This window comes from Argentina anserina, chromosome 3 (genome assembly GCF_933775445.1).
Source record: "Argentina anserina chromosome 3, drPotAnse1.1, whole genome shotgun sequence".
Classification (NCBI taxonomy): Eukaryota; Viridiplantae; Streptophyta; class Magnoliopsida; order Rosales; family Rosaceae; genus Argentina; species Argentina anserina.
In genome coordinates, this window is record NC_065874.1 from 9760245 (window position 1) to 9779324 (window position 19080).

Here is a 19080-nt window from a genome sequence, read left to right on the forward strand (position 1 = left end):
GCTAGGAATTGAAATGAGTGTTGGAACAGCAACCTAATGCTGCAATCTCTTTTTATAGCATTTCATTTTCATCTAGTGAATTTAATCAATGTGTTTTTGCTACTCCATTAAACAATTCATCGTTTTGGTGACTGACAGCGTTTGATGATTGATCCTATGAAGTATGAACCGATTCGGGCTTCAAACCTTGTATCAAATGCATGAATACCTAGACATCCTCAGAAGCCAATGCTGCATCCTGAATAGAACCATTTACAGAAAAAAAAAAAAGAACATGATATTTTGACCAAGCAGAATTGAGTTACAAAATCAAACAAAAGAAATGCACGAGGGAAACTAGAGTAACGATCTGATAAGAGTTTGGAATTAAACACACTATACTAGCAAATAAACTGGCATGAAGAAGCTCAAAGTGGATGAGGTAGTTATACTTCTGCATAATTATATCCAACATAGTTTAGAGATTAGCATCCACCCAGAAAGGAAATTCTTGCAAATTGAAATCAGAACCCTACTAAACCTTAAATTTGTGCTTCATGTTCTGATGCTTGTAAAATCAGAATCCATAGATCAATTCAACTTTACAAGTCTTTGAGGCATATTGGAAGGTAGAGAATTCATCATGTAATTCCTCCTTTTCATCCCAGTCGAAAGTAGAATCTGTACGCAATGTTCTAAATATCCCGATATATCTCTGATATTAATAAAACGATACGATAAGTTGCTTATCGGTCTATTATATCGGTCAACCCGAAAAATCAAGTCAAATGATAATATATCAGTGCTTTTTTTAAATTTTTTTTTTTAAAACACGTCATTTTGAAAAAATAATTTAAATAAAATGAAAGTTTCGTCGATAGCATTCGATGACGAGATAGTTTATGATGAATGATCATCTCTATTTTCATTAATTAATACTATTTATGTATTTTAATTTTCAAAACAATCAAATATTTTTTTATGAAGTTTATTTAGTACATTTACTTCTATAAGTTTTAATTTCTCAAGTTTATTTAGTATATTTTGATGTATATGTTTATAAATTATAAATATATTAAATTTAATAAAACAATTAGCAAAAATGATAAATCCGATATAATTCGATATATCTCGATATATCCCTATTATATTTTTATTTTACAAAAACGATACGATCCCGATAACCGCTATTTAGACCATTGTATGTACGTATAGTCATCATATTCAACTATTGACCCTTCTGTAACAAATACTTGGCTATATCCATCTCATTCTCTGTTCCACAGTGTCACGACCCCGAAATTTCGAGTATGAAACTCGAAAATCGAAGCCATGAAAAACTCAAAAACAATTTCATTAATTCGAAATTATCTTATCGTCACAGCGTATCACTACTGAGTTTATAGTACAACTCAGTCAAATGGATTATTACAGAACCAATTTAAAATTCAAGCATTATTTCAAATGGAAATGTAAAATCCTCACAATCCTCACCACAAGACAAAATGAAACAACTTCGAAGTCCTCAGAATTGTCCGTTGATTCTGCTAATCCAAAACCTGCAGAACTATCCTTTAGACCATCAAATATGTGCACCGGGATTGTAAACACAAACCCGGTAAGCTTTGCAGCTCGTATGAGTAAAACAACATTATAGCTCGTAAATAAATACAAAAGTGAAATCAATAAATTATTTAATTATAAATGTACTCATGAGTCATTGCACAGCCCATCTGGTTGTCTAATAATATCTGAAAACATAAGTGCTCATGAGAAATCATGCAACCCATCTGTTTACCCAAATACATTTATAATACGAGTACTCATGAGCGCTGGTACACCTCTGTTACCCCTCTTGTTAGTATGCCGCCCGACATCGGGCAACCACTTGCTACCCAATGTCCAAAGTATGAGTACTCATAAGCCAGTAACTCATCTCTTACCTCTCATGCCAGTACCCCGGAAGACAGATTATAGCTCTAACTGTATCGTAACTGTCACCCGGCCAAGGCTAGGTTCCGACATGCCAACACGTCCGAAGACAAGTCCGAAGACAACAAAACGTTTTAACATCACTCAAGTTAAAACCACGTAGAAAACAATCATCACATGATATTGTACAAATCAAAGTGACATACTCAAATTAATAAATATCAACGCTATAACGAACTTATTTGCAAACAGAAACTATGACAGTGTATAATATAATATAGCAAACCATATATATGTACTTATTTTACCAATTATACACATACACAATCCACTATATTATATACATATCATAGTTCATTCTTTTTAATTAAGTGTAATTATGAATCTCCGTAAGAGTAGATTCGTCACTGTGAGATTTTACTCACCTTATTTCCGTGAGCGTAATTTCCGAAAATTCCGAAAACAAATCCTTACTTGTTTTGTCGAGCACCTAGATTGCATGAGATGTGATTAGAAACGTTGCGTAAACCCTCAAATGCCGAAACAGTACTAATGTTTTACTGTTCACTAAATTTTAGTTTTTACGAAATTGCTGTTCACATATATACTATTCATGTATTACTGTATAAATACATATTATTTATGTATTCATGTATGAGTATATACTATTTACGTATTTCTATATGAATATATACTATTTACGTATTCATGTTGTAATAACCCGAAAAATTTATATCTAATTTCCAATGAGTTCACGGATATTATTAAGTTGGTCATTGTCCAATTTTATTAGCCGAAAATGAAAACGAAAGGGTTCGAAATATTAATTGTTTGGAAACGTTCAATTTGACGAGTCTAAGAGTTGACTTTTGACTCATTGGGATTCTTAGGAAACTTCTTACATGAAAGTCGTAGAGCTCGTCGATACGAATTAGTGGACACGTGGCACGCCTAAATCGGAGTTCGTATGAAGAAGTTACGAATCAAAAGATATTTGGACAATTTTGGAAAATAGTATAAATAGGGAAATTAAAGAGAAAAATGGGAGAAAAATCAGAAATTCCGATCGGTAATGTTCACGGGTACTGTTCACCCCGAAAAAAAATCCAGAAACTTCTCTCCCGAGCAGCCGACTTTGGGCCGCCGAATCTCCGCCGTCCGGCCACCATAGAGCGGCGCACCGGTCACGTTTGAAAAGTTGCTGCATCCCCTGTTGATTGGTGGTAGCGTCACCCACCATCTTGCCGCCGTTAATAGTTTTCTGTAACAGTTAATATGAACAGTGTTTGGGTAAAACAGTAAACGTGAACAATGACATGATAAACAATAACTGTGAACAGTGTTTTGGCAATAACGTTAACTGTGAACAGTGATTAGTAAAACATGAACAGTGTTTTGTGAACAATGTTTTATGAAAACATTTAGCTGTACTGAAATCGTCACCTGATATTTTAAGTATCATTTTCTAAGCATTTATCATGCTATTAGGTGACTGACAAAACGACTGAGGAAATTACTTTCAGTGTCGTGGAAGTTGCACGCAGGAAAGAAGGTGAGTAAAATCTCACATATTTACGAATCTACCTTTGCGGAGATTCAAGATTTTGCAGAAATTTTAAGAATGAAATGTGACATGTATATGTTATAGTGGATTATATATATATATATATTGTATAAATGGTATATAGGTACATATATATATAGTTTGCTATATAATATAATGTTATGATTTTATAGTGATTATATTATTTTGATGACGAGATTTATATATCGAGCATGTGATTTGATTTGTACAATAAGAGGTAATGATTATTGTACGTGGTTTTAACATGGAGTTTGTTAAAACGTTTTGTCTTCGGACGTGTTTATGAAATATGACATGTATATGATATAGTGGATTATATATATATTATATAAATGGTAAATAGGTACATATATATATATAGTTTGCTACACAATATACTGTTATGATTTTATCGTGATTATGTCATTTTGATGATAAGATTTATATACCGAGCATGTGATTTTGATTTGTACAATATGAGGTGATGATTATTGTACGTGATTTTAACATGGAGATTGTTAAAATGTTGATTTGTCGTCGGACTTGATTTTTTGTACCATATGAGGTGATGATTATTGTACGTGATTTTAACATGGAGATTGTTAAAATGTTGATTTGTCTTCGGACTTGATTTTTTGTACAATATGAGGTGATGATTATTGTACGTGATTTTCACATGGAAATTGTTAAAATGTTGATTTGTCTTCGGACTTGATTTTTTGTACAATATGAGGTGATGATTATTGTACGTGATTTTAACATGGAGATTGTTAAAATGTTGATTTGTCTTCGAACATATTTATGTCTTCGGACGTGTTTGGCATGTCGGAACCTAGCCTTTGGCCGGACAAAAGTTACGATACAGTTAGAGCTCTAGTCTGTCTGCCGGAGTACTGCATGAGAGGTATCAGATGAGTTATCGGCTCATGAGTACTCATGTTTTTGGATGTTGAGTAGCAGAAGGTTGCCCAATATCGGCGGTGTACTACGTGAGGGGTAACAGATGTGTACCAACGTTCATTAGTACCCGTATTATAAATACATTTGGGTAACAGAAGGGTTGCCCAATTTCTCATGAGCACTTTCATTTTCATATTTTGGACAACCAGACGGGCCGTCCATTGACTCATGAGTGCATTTATATTTGATGATTTTGTGGATCTTCTGTATATATTGATATGCGAGTTTTATTGTTGTTTTTACTCATACGAGCTGTAAAGCTTACCGGGTTTTTGTTTACAATCCCGGTGCACCAATTCAATGGTGTAGTGGATAACTCCGCATGTGTGGATTAGTGGGAATTGACGGACCGCTCAGAGGACTTGAAAATATTTAGTTCCAGCTTGTGTGAAGATTTTGTGTGACTTTCTTGTGAGGTTTTTGTGAGGATTATTTATTCTATTTGTTATAATGTCGAATTATAATTTGGTTTGTAATAATCGGTTTGACTGAGTTGTATTTTAAACTCAGAGACGATCCGCTGTGGCATTTAAAATGATTTCGGTTCATTGACATTGTTTTGTTGTTTCACAACTTTGAATTTTTGAGTTTTTACACTCGAAATTTTGGGGTCGTTACACATGTACAGCTATGTACTATTTCATCGTAAATATTGTTTCAGTAATATTAATTACCGATTTACCCTTAAGAAAATCTTTTTATAATTAATGTACGTAAAATAATTTTACATTCACCGTACGTAAAATTATTTTACATTTACTGTACGTAAAATAATTTTTACAAAATTACTGTTTCGATTTTGGAAGGTTATAAAAGGACGTTTTTGAAAACTAAAAATCAGAAAACCAAAAAAGTAAACAGAGACCCGGCCCGACCCCGACCCGAGTTCCATTGCACCCGAGCTTCCTCTTTGGCGATCTCTCTCCTCCCGCCGCCGTGCTCGACACCGGCGAGGCTGGGGCACGAGGCGGCGACGACATGTCTTCCCTCCTCCTTGTAGGCGCGAATCCACTAGCGGTGAAACCCGAATCGAGCTGGGTCACCTCCGATCTTCAACCCCCGATTCGGTTTCTTACGGCGGCAATTTTGGCGGTCTCCGTCCGAATCGGAGCTAGCTGCACGTACGGTTACAATCTTCTCCTTGTGATCTACGTTTTGATGTTGGAACTTTTGTGATTTATTGAAGTTTGGTTGGAGATGGTGGTGGTGCGCGTGCCACCACCTAGGGCGGCGCGTGGGAGGAAGTTGGGCGGCAGTGAGTGGGTATTAGGTTTAGGACGGTTGTAGGAAGAGAATTGTGTGGGCAGGTGAGCACCACGCGCGGCTAGCTGTGGCGGCGCGTGAACCCCACAAACGTGAACATTTTTTTGAATAGTGTTTTCGTGAACAGTATTACGTGAACATTGTTTCTAACTGTAATTAATATTCACCTATTGTTATGCGGGTTGTTTTCTAAACACATTGTTATACTACTAGGTGACCGAAAAAATGAGTGAGGGAATCTCTCTTGGTGTTGTAAAAGTTGCACGCAGGAAATAAGGTGAGTAAATGTCACGGTAACAAGTCTACCATTGGCGGTGACTTGTATTTATGATTTCTTTAAATGAGTATACTGTTATGTCCATATAATATAGTTAGTTGTGTATGTATACAAAAATGGTAAATACAATACATGTATATGGTTTGCTATATTATATAACGTTACAATTTTTATTTAAAGTATGAAATTTTATTGTTTTCGATTAATTGTGGCGGATGAGACCGGAAGGGAAGGGAATGTACCTTCTAGTATAATGGAGTATTAGAGTGACTTTATATATATTGTTGTGCAAGAGTCACTTGGTTGTAGTGCATAAACATGCGGGGATTGTTATATTATACGTGATTTTAATATTGAGTCTTGTTAAAACATTTTCTGGTCTTCGGACAGTGATGACATTTAAATCGGAACCAAGTCTTGGCCGGGTGTTGGTTATGATCAGTTAGAGCTCAAGTCTGTCTGTCTGTCTTGTACTACACGAGGGGTAACCAGGTGGGCTGCCCATCTCATGAGTACACATGTTTTAAAATGACATTTGGATAACTAGGTGGGCTGCCCAAGTCTCATGAGTACTCATATTTTATTATGTTATTTGTTACGGGTAACCAGGTGGGCTGCTCGGGTCTAATGAGTACTAATATTTTATTATGTTATTTTTTACGGGTAACCAGGTGGGCTTCCCGGGTCTCATGAGTACTCATATTTTAAAATGTTATTGTTACGGGTAACCAGGTGGGTTGCCCGAGTCTCATGAGTACACATGTTTTAAAAATGTTGATTGTAAATTTCTTTTGTATGTAATGTATGTTTAAATGTTGGTTTACTCGTACGGGCTGAAAAGCTTACCGGGTTTGTGTTTACAATCCCGGTGCACCAAATCAATGGTGTAGGGGATAGTTTTGCAGATGGAGATTAGCAGGCACGGAGAGCTTACTCGGAGGATTACTGAGGGTTTCATTATTCTGTTGTGATGAGGATTGAGTGAATATTATATTTCCAATTGTTTTAATACTTGAGTGGATTAACTGGTGATGTATTATTCAAATCGACTGAGTCGTACTGTGAATTCAGTTTCGATACACTGTTGCTGTAAAATGTTTTCCATATATTTGAGATTATTTTAGAATTTTCATGGGTTCGATTTTAAAATTTTATCATTGAAAATTTCGAGAAAAAAAAGGGTACTTAAATAAGAATCTTAAGCTACAAATTAGGTATGATGTCGCATAATTGTATATACTGTACATTATACTTACAGATTCGATGTCAATAAACGATCTCTTGAGCATTTCAATTACGAACTCCCAGAAAGGGTAATTATAAAGAATCAGCTTCAATTGCTTCAACTACCGAATTGTGGCAGCAAACAAGCCTTCACAAAAGATAAAAATTGATCACAGAGTCATTAGAAAACATTTCTTTCAACAATATATTCTTCTTGAAATCATAAATTGCATAAACAAAGGACAGAACAATAAAATATATATAAAAAAAAAGACAAACGGGCTCTAATTCAATATTACTGAGTGGTAGAAATGAAGTAGTAGACAAGTGAGAAATAAGGGATCACAGCAAATTCTAAATATAATTCTCAATTTTGAACTGGATGTTTCTTAATTTTGTTTGTGAAATCATCCAGACCACTTCTTGTAATCATCTTTACTCTACAGTAAATCGACAAGTTAGGAATGAGGAGAGGATTTACAGTGGAAGAACAATTTACACTTGCTTGATTGATTAATTCATACACACATGATGTACATATATATACTAGTCTACCCACAAAAGCAATCCGTGATTCACTCCGTGAATTCCGGAACCGTGTTTCACGCCAACACTCCCCCTCAAGTTGGTGCATACATATCAACCATGCCCAACTTGCTAAGTGAATCATAAAATACCCTTTTAGACACTCATTTTGTGAGCATATCGGCAAGTTCCTCTTCTGTAGAAACAAAAAGAAAACTAATGATCTTCGCGTCTAGCTTTTCTTTTATAAAATGACGATCAACCTCCACATGTTTTATATGATCATGTTGCACAGGATTATGTGAAATATCGATAGCTGCCTTGTTGTCACAGTACAGCTGCATGGCACATTGAGGCTTAATACCCAAATCTTGTAGCAAACTTCTAAGCCATAACAATTCGCACACTCCCTGAGCCATACCTCTGTATTCTGCTTCAGCAATAGATCGAGCTACCACATTTTGTTTCTTACTCCTCCACGTAACAAGATTGCCTCTAACAAAGGTAAAGTATCCTGATGTGGACCTTCGATCGGTAATATTTCCCGCCCAGTCTGCATCTGTGAAGCCACAAATCTCAAGGATATTGTTGTGATTAGAAAACATTACTCCTCTCCCTAGAGCTGACTTCAAGTACCTCAAAATCCTCACAACAGCATCCATGTGATCCACACTCGGATTATGCATGAACTGACTCACTACACTTACTGCATACACAACATCTGGCCTGGTATGTGACAAATAAATCAGATGTCCAACTAGCCTCTGATAACGAGTTTTATCGGTGGGCACTTGATCTGGGTACTCTGCTAACCGATGGTTCTGCTCAATAGGAGTATCAATTGGAGTGCAATCTAACATACCTGTCTCTGTTAATAGATCAAGGATGTACTTCCTCTGACACAGATAGATACCATCACTTCCCCGGGCTACCTCAATACCTAAGAAGTACTTGAGTGTACCTAGGTCCTTCATCTCAAACTCTGTGGCTAGCTGCTTTTGTAATCTGTCCACCTCAATAGTATCATTACCAGTAACTACCATATCGTCAACATATATGATTATGGCTGTTACCTTCCCTTGTTGGTGTTTGAGAAATAATGTGTGGTCTGAATTACTCTGCGTGTAACCAATTTTCCTCATAAATTGTGAGAATCTGCCAAACCAAGCACGAGGAGACTGTTTAAGACCATATAAAGACTTCCTCAATCTGCATACAAAGTTATCGGGAGAAGCTGCCACATATCCAGGCGGAAGATCCATGTATACTTCCTCTGTTAGTTCTCCATGAAGGAATGCATTCTTAACATCAAACTGCCTAAGTGGCCAGTTCAAGTTAGCAGCGATAGAGAGCAATACCCGGATAGTGTTTATCTTTGCAACAGGTGCAAATGTCTCATCATAGTCTATGCCATATGTCTGGGTGAACCCCTTTGCTACTAGGTGTGCTTTATACCGGCTTACTGACCCATCTGGATTGTGCTTCACTGTAAACACTCATCGACATCCTACAGTCTTCTTGCCATATGGTGGAGGTACAAGCTCCCAAGTATTGTTCTTTTGTAATGCTTCCATCTCTTCCTCCATTGCTTTCCTCCATTTTGGATCTCCAAATGCATCCTGCACTTTGTTAGGTACTGATACAATAGATATTTGATTCACGAGTGACTCATATGACTTAGATAATCTTTTGGTAGATATAAAATTGGCCACAAGATACTTGGATTTAGTCTGAAGGGTAGGTTCATATTTTTTTGTGGGTTGACCTCGAGTAGACCTATTTGGCAAAACATATTGTCTACTATTAGCCTCAATAGAATGACTAACCTCAGATGAGTGATCTTCTGTACTAGGAGAGCTTTGGTCAGGGGTATAAACAGTAGTACGGGATAAATGAGGGGCAGTTGTGTTGTCAGCTTCTGGTGCCTGAATCTCTTGAGTGACGACCTCCGGTGGTGCCTGTGTGGCTGACACCTTGGTAATCTCAACGGAACTTGTTACCATATCGACTGGCTCATTTGTCTCCCCCTCTCCATGATACAACTCTTCAAAATAGGAATTCTCCCCCTGAAGAGCAGTATCAGAAGAGGAAAAGTAACTCATGTCCTCAAAAAAAGTAACATCCATAGTCACATAGTACTTCCGAGTAGGAGGATGATAGCACCGGTACCCTTTCTGATGGCTTCCGTACCCAACAAACACACATTTAACTGCCCGGGCATCCAATTTAGAACGCTGATGTTGTGGAAGATGAACAAAAGCGACACAACCGAAAACACGGGCAGGAAGATTATGAAAAGAAGGTAATGAGACATGAGATGCAAGCACCTCATAGGGAACTTTCCCTTGAAGAACACGAGATGGAAGACGATTAATGAGGTGGGCGGAAGTAATGATAGCATCACCCCAAAGGTATTTAGGCATGTGGGCACTAAAAAGAATACATCGAGCCATATCAAGTAAATGACGATTTTTTCTTTCAGAAACCCCATTTTGCTCAGGTGTGTAAGGACACGTTGTTTGATGAACAATTCCGTGTGTGTTAAAGAACTCCTGAAAGACATGATTCATATATTCCCCCCCCCATTATCAGAACGAAGAACTCGAATGGTGGCATTATATTGGGTTTGGACAGAGGCATGGAAGGTACGAAAAGCTGGAAAAACTTCATTTTTATTTTTAAGAAGAATAATCCATGAAAGACGTGTGCACTCATCAATGAATGACACAAAATAACGCATGCCTGAGACAATAGATTCTTTAGAGGGTCCCCAAACATCAGAATGAATTAATTCAAAAGGAAGAAAACTTTTAGTTGAAATACTAGGGGAATAAGTTGATCGATGACTCTTGCCCAAAACACATGTCTCACAACATAAACAAGACTCGTCCACATTAATAAACAAAGTGGGCATGGATTTTTTCATAACACTAAAAGATGGATGCCCTAAGCGACGATGCCATAACCAAATTTCACTTAGCTTGTCAGAAGTGGAGAGTAACGCGGTCCGAGACTGCCCCCCTGGTTTTTCCCCTGCGTACGTCAGATCCAAATGAAACAACCGGCCCCGCAAATACCCCCGACCAATTACTCGTCTGGTGAGAAGATCCTGAAATATCACATACATAGGAAAAAAGGTCACATAGCACTGAGCGTCAGCGTTCAGTTGGGGAACAGATATCAAATGGTGAGATAGAGCAGGTACATAGAGTACATTGTGAAGCTCTATGGTAGGAGTAATACGAACAGACCCTGTCCCTACCACGGGAAATGGCTCACCATTAGCATTAGTAATATATGGTACAGGTGAAGGGGATAATATGGTAAAATAAGATTTGTCATAAGTCATATGATCAGATGCACCAGAATCAATAATCCATGTATCAGAACTACCAGAGTGAGAAATATTGAAAGCCATACCAATTAAAAAAGAATCTGTCTTTGGTGCACTTGCACTGACAGTGAGGATGCACAGACAAGGAAAAAGACAACTGATTCTTGCCGGACCGGGTCGGGTTGGGTGAACCAGGTCGGGTCGGATGGACCGGGTCGGGTCAGATCGGCGAACCGAGTCGGGTCGGATCGGCGGACCGGGTCAGGTTACACGCAGTCTGGGCTGGGCTGTGCTAGGTTGCAGTTTGGGCCGGGGCGGTTTTTGGGCCGGGCCGGGGCGAGTTGTAACCGGGTCGGTGCAGCTTTACCGATCTGGGAAACGCTTCGGCGAGGAGCGGCGACTGAAGACGTTGGCAAGCAGCGGCGAGGAGCGGCGAGGAGCGGAGAGACTACTTCGGGTCGAGGAAGAGGATCGACGGCGGCGAGGTGCAGCGGAGTCTGGCGAGGTGCAAGTGAGACAGTAGATCGCCGGAACGTGGTGTCGCGATTCCGGGTATAGGTGGACGTGGAGGAGAAGCCGGGTCGGGTATGTCACGGCTCCGGGGAAGTTCCAAACTGGTGAAAGGAGGTCGTCACACCTAACGTGCTCACCAGCAAGGACAAGAAGGTCACGGCGCTCAAGGAGAGCAAGAAGGGGTTCAATGCTGGCAGGAACAGGAGGTCGCTCCGAGCTAGCTGCCGGAGAAAGGAAAGAAGGAGAAAAAAAATCCCTGAAAAAACAGAGCAAGAGGCTCTGATACCAAGTGGAAGAACAATTTACACTTGCTTGATTGATTAATTCATACACACATGATGTACATATATATACTAGTCTACCCACAAAAGCAATCCGTGATTCACTCCGTGAATCCCGGAACCGTGTTTCACGCCAACACTTACCTCCAAACCAAAAGCTTTAAAAGAAAGCCTTTGAACATTGAAAATTATCTCCAGAAGTGTGACAACATGGTTGAGCTAGCTGCTCGCTTGAATTTCTGTTACTGAGATCAGCTCTGACCAGGGATTGGGCTTTCTCTAAGGAAAAACTTGACAACATTGGCCCCCTAAGATACAGGTTTTCAACATTTGGAGCATTATATTGAAATGAGCACTGCACTGTAGATCACCGAGCAAATGAATGTTCAACCTCTTCAAATTAGGTGAAAAGATGTTGACATTAAAATCTTCAGTCAGCTCATTGAGTCGGAAAAGAGCTCTTAAAGTCAAATCTTCAAGCAGAGGGAAGTGAGAAAAGATATTTTGTATTGAGGAAGCATTAACAGAATCAAATGAAACATTCAGGGACTTGAGAGCAGGGAAAACACCCTGATAAGGTAGTAGTATATATTGATGATAAAATTTGACCACAGCTTGAAAACCACCAGTGTCTTGCACATGAGAAGGCATTGAGGCAACTCAAATATCCGGCTGTCAGAAGGATCTGACGGAAGAGAGAGTTCAAGTTCAACGACCGTATGCCTGACGGCAGTCTCAACCCAACGAGAAATAAGAGAGAACCTCTAGAAAATGTAACGGACACATTGAACACTGAACGGAAAATATATGCCTAACGAATCTAGAAAATGCAATATTGCTAGAAGCATCATCATCTTGAATCTCTATATTGGGAACAGAAGTCCATAAGTTCTTCCATCTGGGAGACAAAACAGTAGTCCTGACCGCATCGATTGTTGGTAGAAAGGAAAGTATGTGACAACAAAGTGCATCCGGTGAAGCATTGATCCTATCTCCATCTTGTACTTGACGTTTCTCCATTGAGTCGATATATTTTTTTTAAAGGGTTTAGAACCCAGTTTAGCTGGGAGGCTCAGCCCCATTGAGTCGGTATGTGTTTATTCTGTTAATAAGACATCGTGAAATGGTACAATTTGTTCAGTTTATCCGTTTTCAGTTACCCAAGCGGTGCACAAACATATGAAACATTAAACTTCTCTGTCTCTTCCATAGATGAAACAATCAAACAGTGCAGCACTAATCCTATCTTTAACTCTTGCTTGACTCTGACATTGATTTCTGACTTAGTTACACAGAAACTGAATCAAAGTCCACACGTAACTTCATATTCCTCTATTTAACTTAGGACCAATCACTTGCACAATAATTACAAGCCTCTAACATAATTTCCTAATTTTCTGGGTCAGATTATATATTAACCTAGGCTGTACGGAATCGAGTATGGGTACGTAGAAGCGAAACGTTTAGAAACGCGGAAGCGTGTTTTTCAAATTTTTAAGGAAACGGGTACGTTTTGGAAATGTCAAAATAAAAAATATATAAATATATATAAATTATAAAAAAATAAATATAATAACAAATTTTTAGTTTAAGTAATTCAAAATCTCAAATAACTTAAATAACTTGGTGTTCAACATTCGAAATAATACAAATATAATGAGAGATCTATGTATCAACAAGAGAGAGAGAGGGTCGGCGACTCGGCGAGAGGTCAAAAATATGTTGAAATAAGTTATTTGACTCGACGAATGTAGGTCTAGCCCTTCATTTAAAAAAAACATAAAAAACCTTTATTTTTTTTGGGAAACTCGCGTTTTCAAAACAAATTTTTCTAAAAAAATGTTTCCGAGCGTTTCTGTAACGTTTCCGGGCGTTTCCGTCGCATTTCCGTTGCATTTTCTGAGTGATCCCGCTTCGAAAGCGGAAAACGCGGGTGAATGCACGTTTCCGTGCTTCCTAGATATTAACTGAACTCTTAACTTATGAGCCGGTGTTGAGGACTCTTGTAACTAAACAGGCTTTACAAACAGATAAACCCAGAAACACACACACAAAGGCAAACCCAGCTTCATAGTTCGAAATTAAAATCACCTAAACAATAGCAATCCATATATCCCGGAAATTGTTTGTCGCAATGTTACCAAAGAAATGAGAGAGGACCCAAGGAAGAGAGGGGCTTATGAATTTCATAAAACTTCTGTTTTGCCTTTGGAGATTCTGTGCTAAGAGCAAATGCACCGCACAGTCAAAAGGCAGAGGCAAAATGAGAGGTTTTTGCCTCTTAGATATCGGTTGGTTTTACCTTTTAGCTTTCACAAAAGTGACGAACACAAGATTCACCAGCAGATAGAGGTATGGTAAAAAACAAAGAGAATAGAAAGGTGTTGCGGATGAAACAAAAAAAAAATTACTAACTTTAATAAGCCCATTGAATTGGTCGACCAGACCAAGAGGCAAGAGATGTCAGTCGCAAAGATCGGGCACACTATTGATCGGGCACACTATTGATCGGGCAATTTACCTGTGATGGATTTAATTAAGGTTAACTAAGAGGCAAGACCACGCCGCGCTGCACTTGCTGACATATTAGAAATAGACAGCTAATGAAGAATATATTAAATCAATTTGATTCGGTGTCGGTCCATGCTCGATTGTGTGTGTGAATTCCAACACCGAATTCTACCTTGAGGGGTAAATTTCTCTTTCTGAAAATACATTGCAAGGCGTCCAAAATCCTTGTCCAAACTCTCACATTTCCTTTCTAAGTTTCATGCTGACGAAAGTAGAGAAACCATACAAATTAAAGTCTTCATACCAAGGAAAATTAAATGATTTTTGCTGCATTAATCGTTGAAATGACCACCATTTTAAAAAACCGTGAGGTAAGTTTTTTTTAAATGTGGAATTACTATTGATAACAAATAATTAGCGTATACGGGATAGCCAAGAATCAATGACCCAAACATGAAAGTCGGGAACCATAAGCACATTTCTTACTAGAAAATGCGCCGCCAGATTACAATCATGTTGGACATATGTGAGGTAAGTTTATAGTATTAACAAAGTCATCAAAGAAGCCAAGCAGCAAAAACTTGGGTGAAAAATAGTAGTAAAATACAGAACAGAGAGGAACAAAAGCACAGAGTTGAGTACATTAGCATAAGATTCATGAATGACTGTCAACTCGCAGAGATGTATGAACGTCATCCTCGAAAGATAAGAAGCTGAGTGCAAACCAAAACATTCTAGGGAAACAAAGAAATGCAGACAGTCTGGACATTTTATCCCCAGGGGATGTTTTTACAATATTTCAAGAAAAGTTCCTTCCAAAATCTTAAGTTACAGTTCAACATGATATCCTGGTAAGACCAAGAAGCGCATACTAGTTACGTAGTTCAACTTGACAGGTCTTTGAACCCCGTTCGAACATTAAAAATTCTTTGTACAATGCCTTCTCTTCTGCTCTTGAAAGTCCTGATGAAACAGTAATAGTCACCTTAGTAAGAACTTCGCTGTACTTGAGCAAATACTGAACTACTCTCAATTGATCCTTCGTTCCTTGGAAACCTGATATAGTGATAGTCTTGAGATGTGACAACATACAAAGAGGCACAAACTCTGGAGGAGTAAAGTTCTCACGTTTTGCGTTTCTGACAATTATTAAAAATAATAATTAAATTTAAAATCCCCAAAAGCTGCATGCTAGAAATAGGAAATGAAAATATATACACTACAATTTTGATGACAAGATATGATAGGTTTCGTGATCTCTTGAGAAAGTCTATTAGATATCCCCAACAGGTGAAATTCAAGAGAGCCAGTTCCAAGTGGTACAGATTATGAAAAGCAGGTACAGCATTCTTCATGAAAAATTAGTATTAGTTAACTAGAAAATCATGAAGATACTGACAATCAATCCTGCATAATTCTATTACAAACCATGAAACACCGAGATGAAAAAGATAAAAGATGCTCAATCACAACTTAGGGTAAATAGAAAGAAAAATAAAAACCACTGGTGAAATATAAGAATGAAAAGTGCAGGTATAAAGGGATTGTGTTGCACAACTCCTTCAATAGAGATTTTACACAGAGGGGAATGAAGATAAAGATTTACTTACTTATATGTAGCAGAGTTCATTTTAGTATTTCCTCATGCGAAAAAAAAATTATTTTAAATCTAACCACCATCAAAAGGATTTATAAGGTTGAACCTACAAGCATGCTTTACCCTCCGCATTTATTGAACACTAGCTTTTTACCCGTGAATATTTTCACGGCAGTTATTTTGATCCTAACTTCCCACTACCCACTACCCAAGTTTTTTTTCTACATTTATTGCTTAGTTTTATTTATTTTGCTTTTACATTACAGTCTTTATGTTTGTTTGTGATAAACTGATAATAAAAAGACATTTCCGTCAGTTCGTAATTTGGTGGTACTTGAGTGCTGGCTTTATAGTAGTAGAGATATCACAGCCAAACAAGGAACTTACAATTCCAACTGCTAGACAGAGTGACAACTACACTAAACTGAAAATGAACTGACGATTATGTACAGAGATATCAGGGGTGACGCTACTTCGATTACTCATTTCTATAATCCTCTCTAGAATTAGTGGAAAATAGCAAGTTACAAATACATACCTCCGAATCAGAAGTTGAAAGAGACAAGTGTTTGGCATTTATGATGGCTTCCAGAAGTCCATTTGTACCATCGAGATGTCTACGAAAGTTATCATCGCTATTGGCTTCAAAGAGGTACTTGGCATCAAAGTCACACGAAACTATTGACAAAACACCTTTATTGATGTTGAAGTCTTCAAGCTTTGGAGCATTAATATAAAACATAACCGTCATAACGTTACCATAGTCTTCCTTACTCCCATCAAGTTCCAATTTTAAGGTCATTCTCTTCAGTTGGGGTGCAGATATCGTAAATTTCAAGGATGGGTCTTCACATAGCCACTCAATATAAATAGAACCTTCTATTCTCAAATCCTCAAGGACAGGACAGTTAGAGAAAATCCGTTCTAATGACGAGTCATAACGGTCAGGATAATGAAGATAAACATCGAGGACCTTGAGACATGGAAAGCACCCGGACTTTGGAGGATTGACAATAAAATTTGATCTCAGTCTCAACACCTCTAGTGTTTTGCTAGTGAAAAGGCTCGGAGGCAATTCAAAAGTACTGTCTGGAAATACAAAGACATTGAGATCAAGTTCAACAACATTCCGCCTGATGGCTGTGCAAATCCAACTTTCAAAACGAGAAAAATAATTCACATCGGGACACTCGAGGTTAAGATAGAACAGTTTGATGTCTGAAGAGTCACGAAAGAAAAGAACACGATCCACAAATGTCAGGAAAGCATCCTCCCTCATATATTCTGTTTTATCATAGCAGAAGTGCAGGTTGGGAAGAGAAGTCCATAAATTCTTCCATCTCGGGGACACAACGGTGGTCTTCACAGCACATTGTGTATCATCAAGGCAGGAAAGTATTCTGCATATAAGTTCATCAGATAATGCACTAATCCTATCTTTAACTCTTGCTTGACTCTGAGACATTGAAGCCCTGATTCAGAACCACAACACCATTCAGTTATGTCTGACTTTTTACATAGAAACTAAAACAAATTCAACATGAAACTTTATAAACCTCCATTTTTCATGATAGAAAAAAAAACCAGGATAAAAAAGTTAAATTCTTTACTCTGAATTCCTAATGCTAATTCTCTCAGTACCCAAACAGATGGTAGCAAACAAAGCCTGTCTCCGATTGCCAAGAAGAAGAATACCCGAAGTCTTTGGTTTGTGGCTGCCTATGTTTTGTGCCTAGAATGAATGGGAAGCAGCTTAAAAGCATTTATCTGTATCCCCATATATACAAAAAAAAAAGCACGGAAGCCAAACAGACGATTGCATTCTTCAAATTGTATCAGTAAATTGTGCCTAATAATGAAGGGAGTCAGGGGACTCCACAGCTGAAACCATACAATGAACCTAATAAAATGAGAGCCAAGCTTAAGGGTCTGTTCAGCTGATTAATAGCTACTTGCATAATAAATTCCATTAATTAATGACCAAAATTGGAGATATCCAAGCGTCTACATAATATTCTAATTCTATGGATTACTAATGTATTTATATAGCAAATAAATCCTAAATTCTGAGCCGATGGTGAAGACTCTAATGTAAACCTTTGAGAATTGAAACAAAGTATTTACATGCATTTAGAAACACAAATGTAAACCCAGCTTCATAGTTCGGAATTCGAAGTCCCATACAAATCTGAGAAAGGTAACAATCTCAATCCACATAACTGGGAAATGTAAACCCAGAAATTGTTTTACGAAGACTCACCGAAGAAATGAGAGAGAGAGAGAGAGAACGGCGTAGAGGACCCAAAGGAGTGAGGTGAGCGTCAGTGTTCGAGTGTCTTTGAGAAAGGGAAAATGGCAAAGAGATTTTGTAAAATAGCCTAGCTTATGGAGATTCCCTGCGGTAAGGTCTAGGCTAGAAGACATGGACCCTCAGTAGGAAACAGACAGTTAATATAGACCTCATCATTTAGCCCGTAGATCCGAAAAGCCCGATGCACTTTTACCCGGCCCGGCCCACGAGGAAGCCCGCTTCCGTGCATAGAGGGTTGGACTTAGATTATAAGTGTGAAACCCGGCCAAAAGCCCGCAAGTCCAGGCCTGTAAAAGCCCGCCAAATAATAAAATATTATACATACATATTTTATTAGGTTTAGAATAAAACTATCGCATTATGAAGCAACTATATGAAGGAAACTTCTCGGGATCGATCGACACCATCCGATGTGATCGGTATATATATTTAGTGACCCTGTAAAAATTTCATCCAATTCGGACCTCGTTTGATCGTCAGAATTTTCGGTAAACCGAAAACACCACTAATGTCCTAAGGGATGACCAATTATAAAGAAGCGAACGCCGAAAACCTTTGCATAGCTAAAATTACCTAAGTTTTGTTACCTATCTTGCACGGACACACAGAGGAAACCTATTTAGCAAAGCCTGGTCAATGAGGTTTCAATATGTCAAAACGCCTCTTATTTTGTTGACCATAGGTACGAATGGTCAAACCATGTCCAAAACGGACGAAATTTTTACGGGGTCCCTAAATATATATACCGATCACATCTGCTGGAGTTGATCGACCATATTTCGAACTAGAGTTGGTGATCACCTAAGTGT

At 38.1% G+C, this 19080-nt stretch overlaps 2 protein-coding genes across 5 annotated transcripts; both read right to left on the reverse strand.

Moving 5' to 3' along the window:
• Positions 1-11421: 11421 nt before the first annotated feature.
• LOC126787005 (putative F-box/LRR-repeat protein At5g41840) lies at positions 11422-12872 on the reverse strand. The gene is made up of 4 exons (XM_050512950.1): positions 12669-12872; positions 12479-12616; positions 12244-12422; positions 11422-11827 (listed from the first exon to the last, which is right to left on the reverse strand). Exons 1-4 carry the CDS (start codon positions 12870-12872, stop codon positions 11422-11424), a joined length of 927 nt encoding a protein of 308 aa, XP_050368907.1.
• Positions 12873-14997: 2125 nt separating this feature from the next.
• Positions 14998-18285, reverse strand: LOC126788433 (F-box/FBD/LRR-repeat protein At4g26340-like). 4 transcript variants are annotated; one of them, XM_050514425.1, is made up of 5 exons: positions 18221-18237; positions 17602-17692; positions 16499-17432; positions 15587-15712; positions 15360-15502 (listed from the first exon to the last, which is right to left on the reverse strand). In XM_050514425.1, the coding sequence occupies exons 3-5, from the start codon at positions 17423-17425 to the stop codon at positions 15488-15490; spliced, it is 1068 nt and encodes a 355-aa protein (XP_050370382.1). In that variant the 5' UTR covers positions 17426-17432; positions 17602-17692; positions 18221-18237; the 3' UTR covers positions 15360-15487. The 4 variants fall into 4 exon arrangements, with proteins under 4 accessions (XP_050370383.1, XP_050370382.1, XP_050370380.1 ...); XM_050514426.1 differs by lacking the exon at positions 17602-17692 and having other exon boundaries at positions 14998-15502; positions 15582-15712; positions 18221-18285; XM_050514423.1 differs by lacking the exon at positions 17602-17692 and having other exon boundaries at positions 18221-18285.
• Positions 18286-19080: the final 795 nt, after the last annotated feature.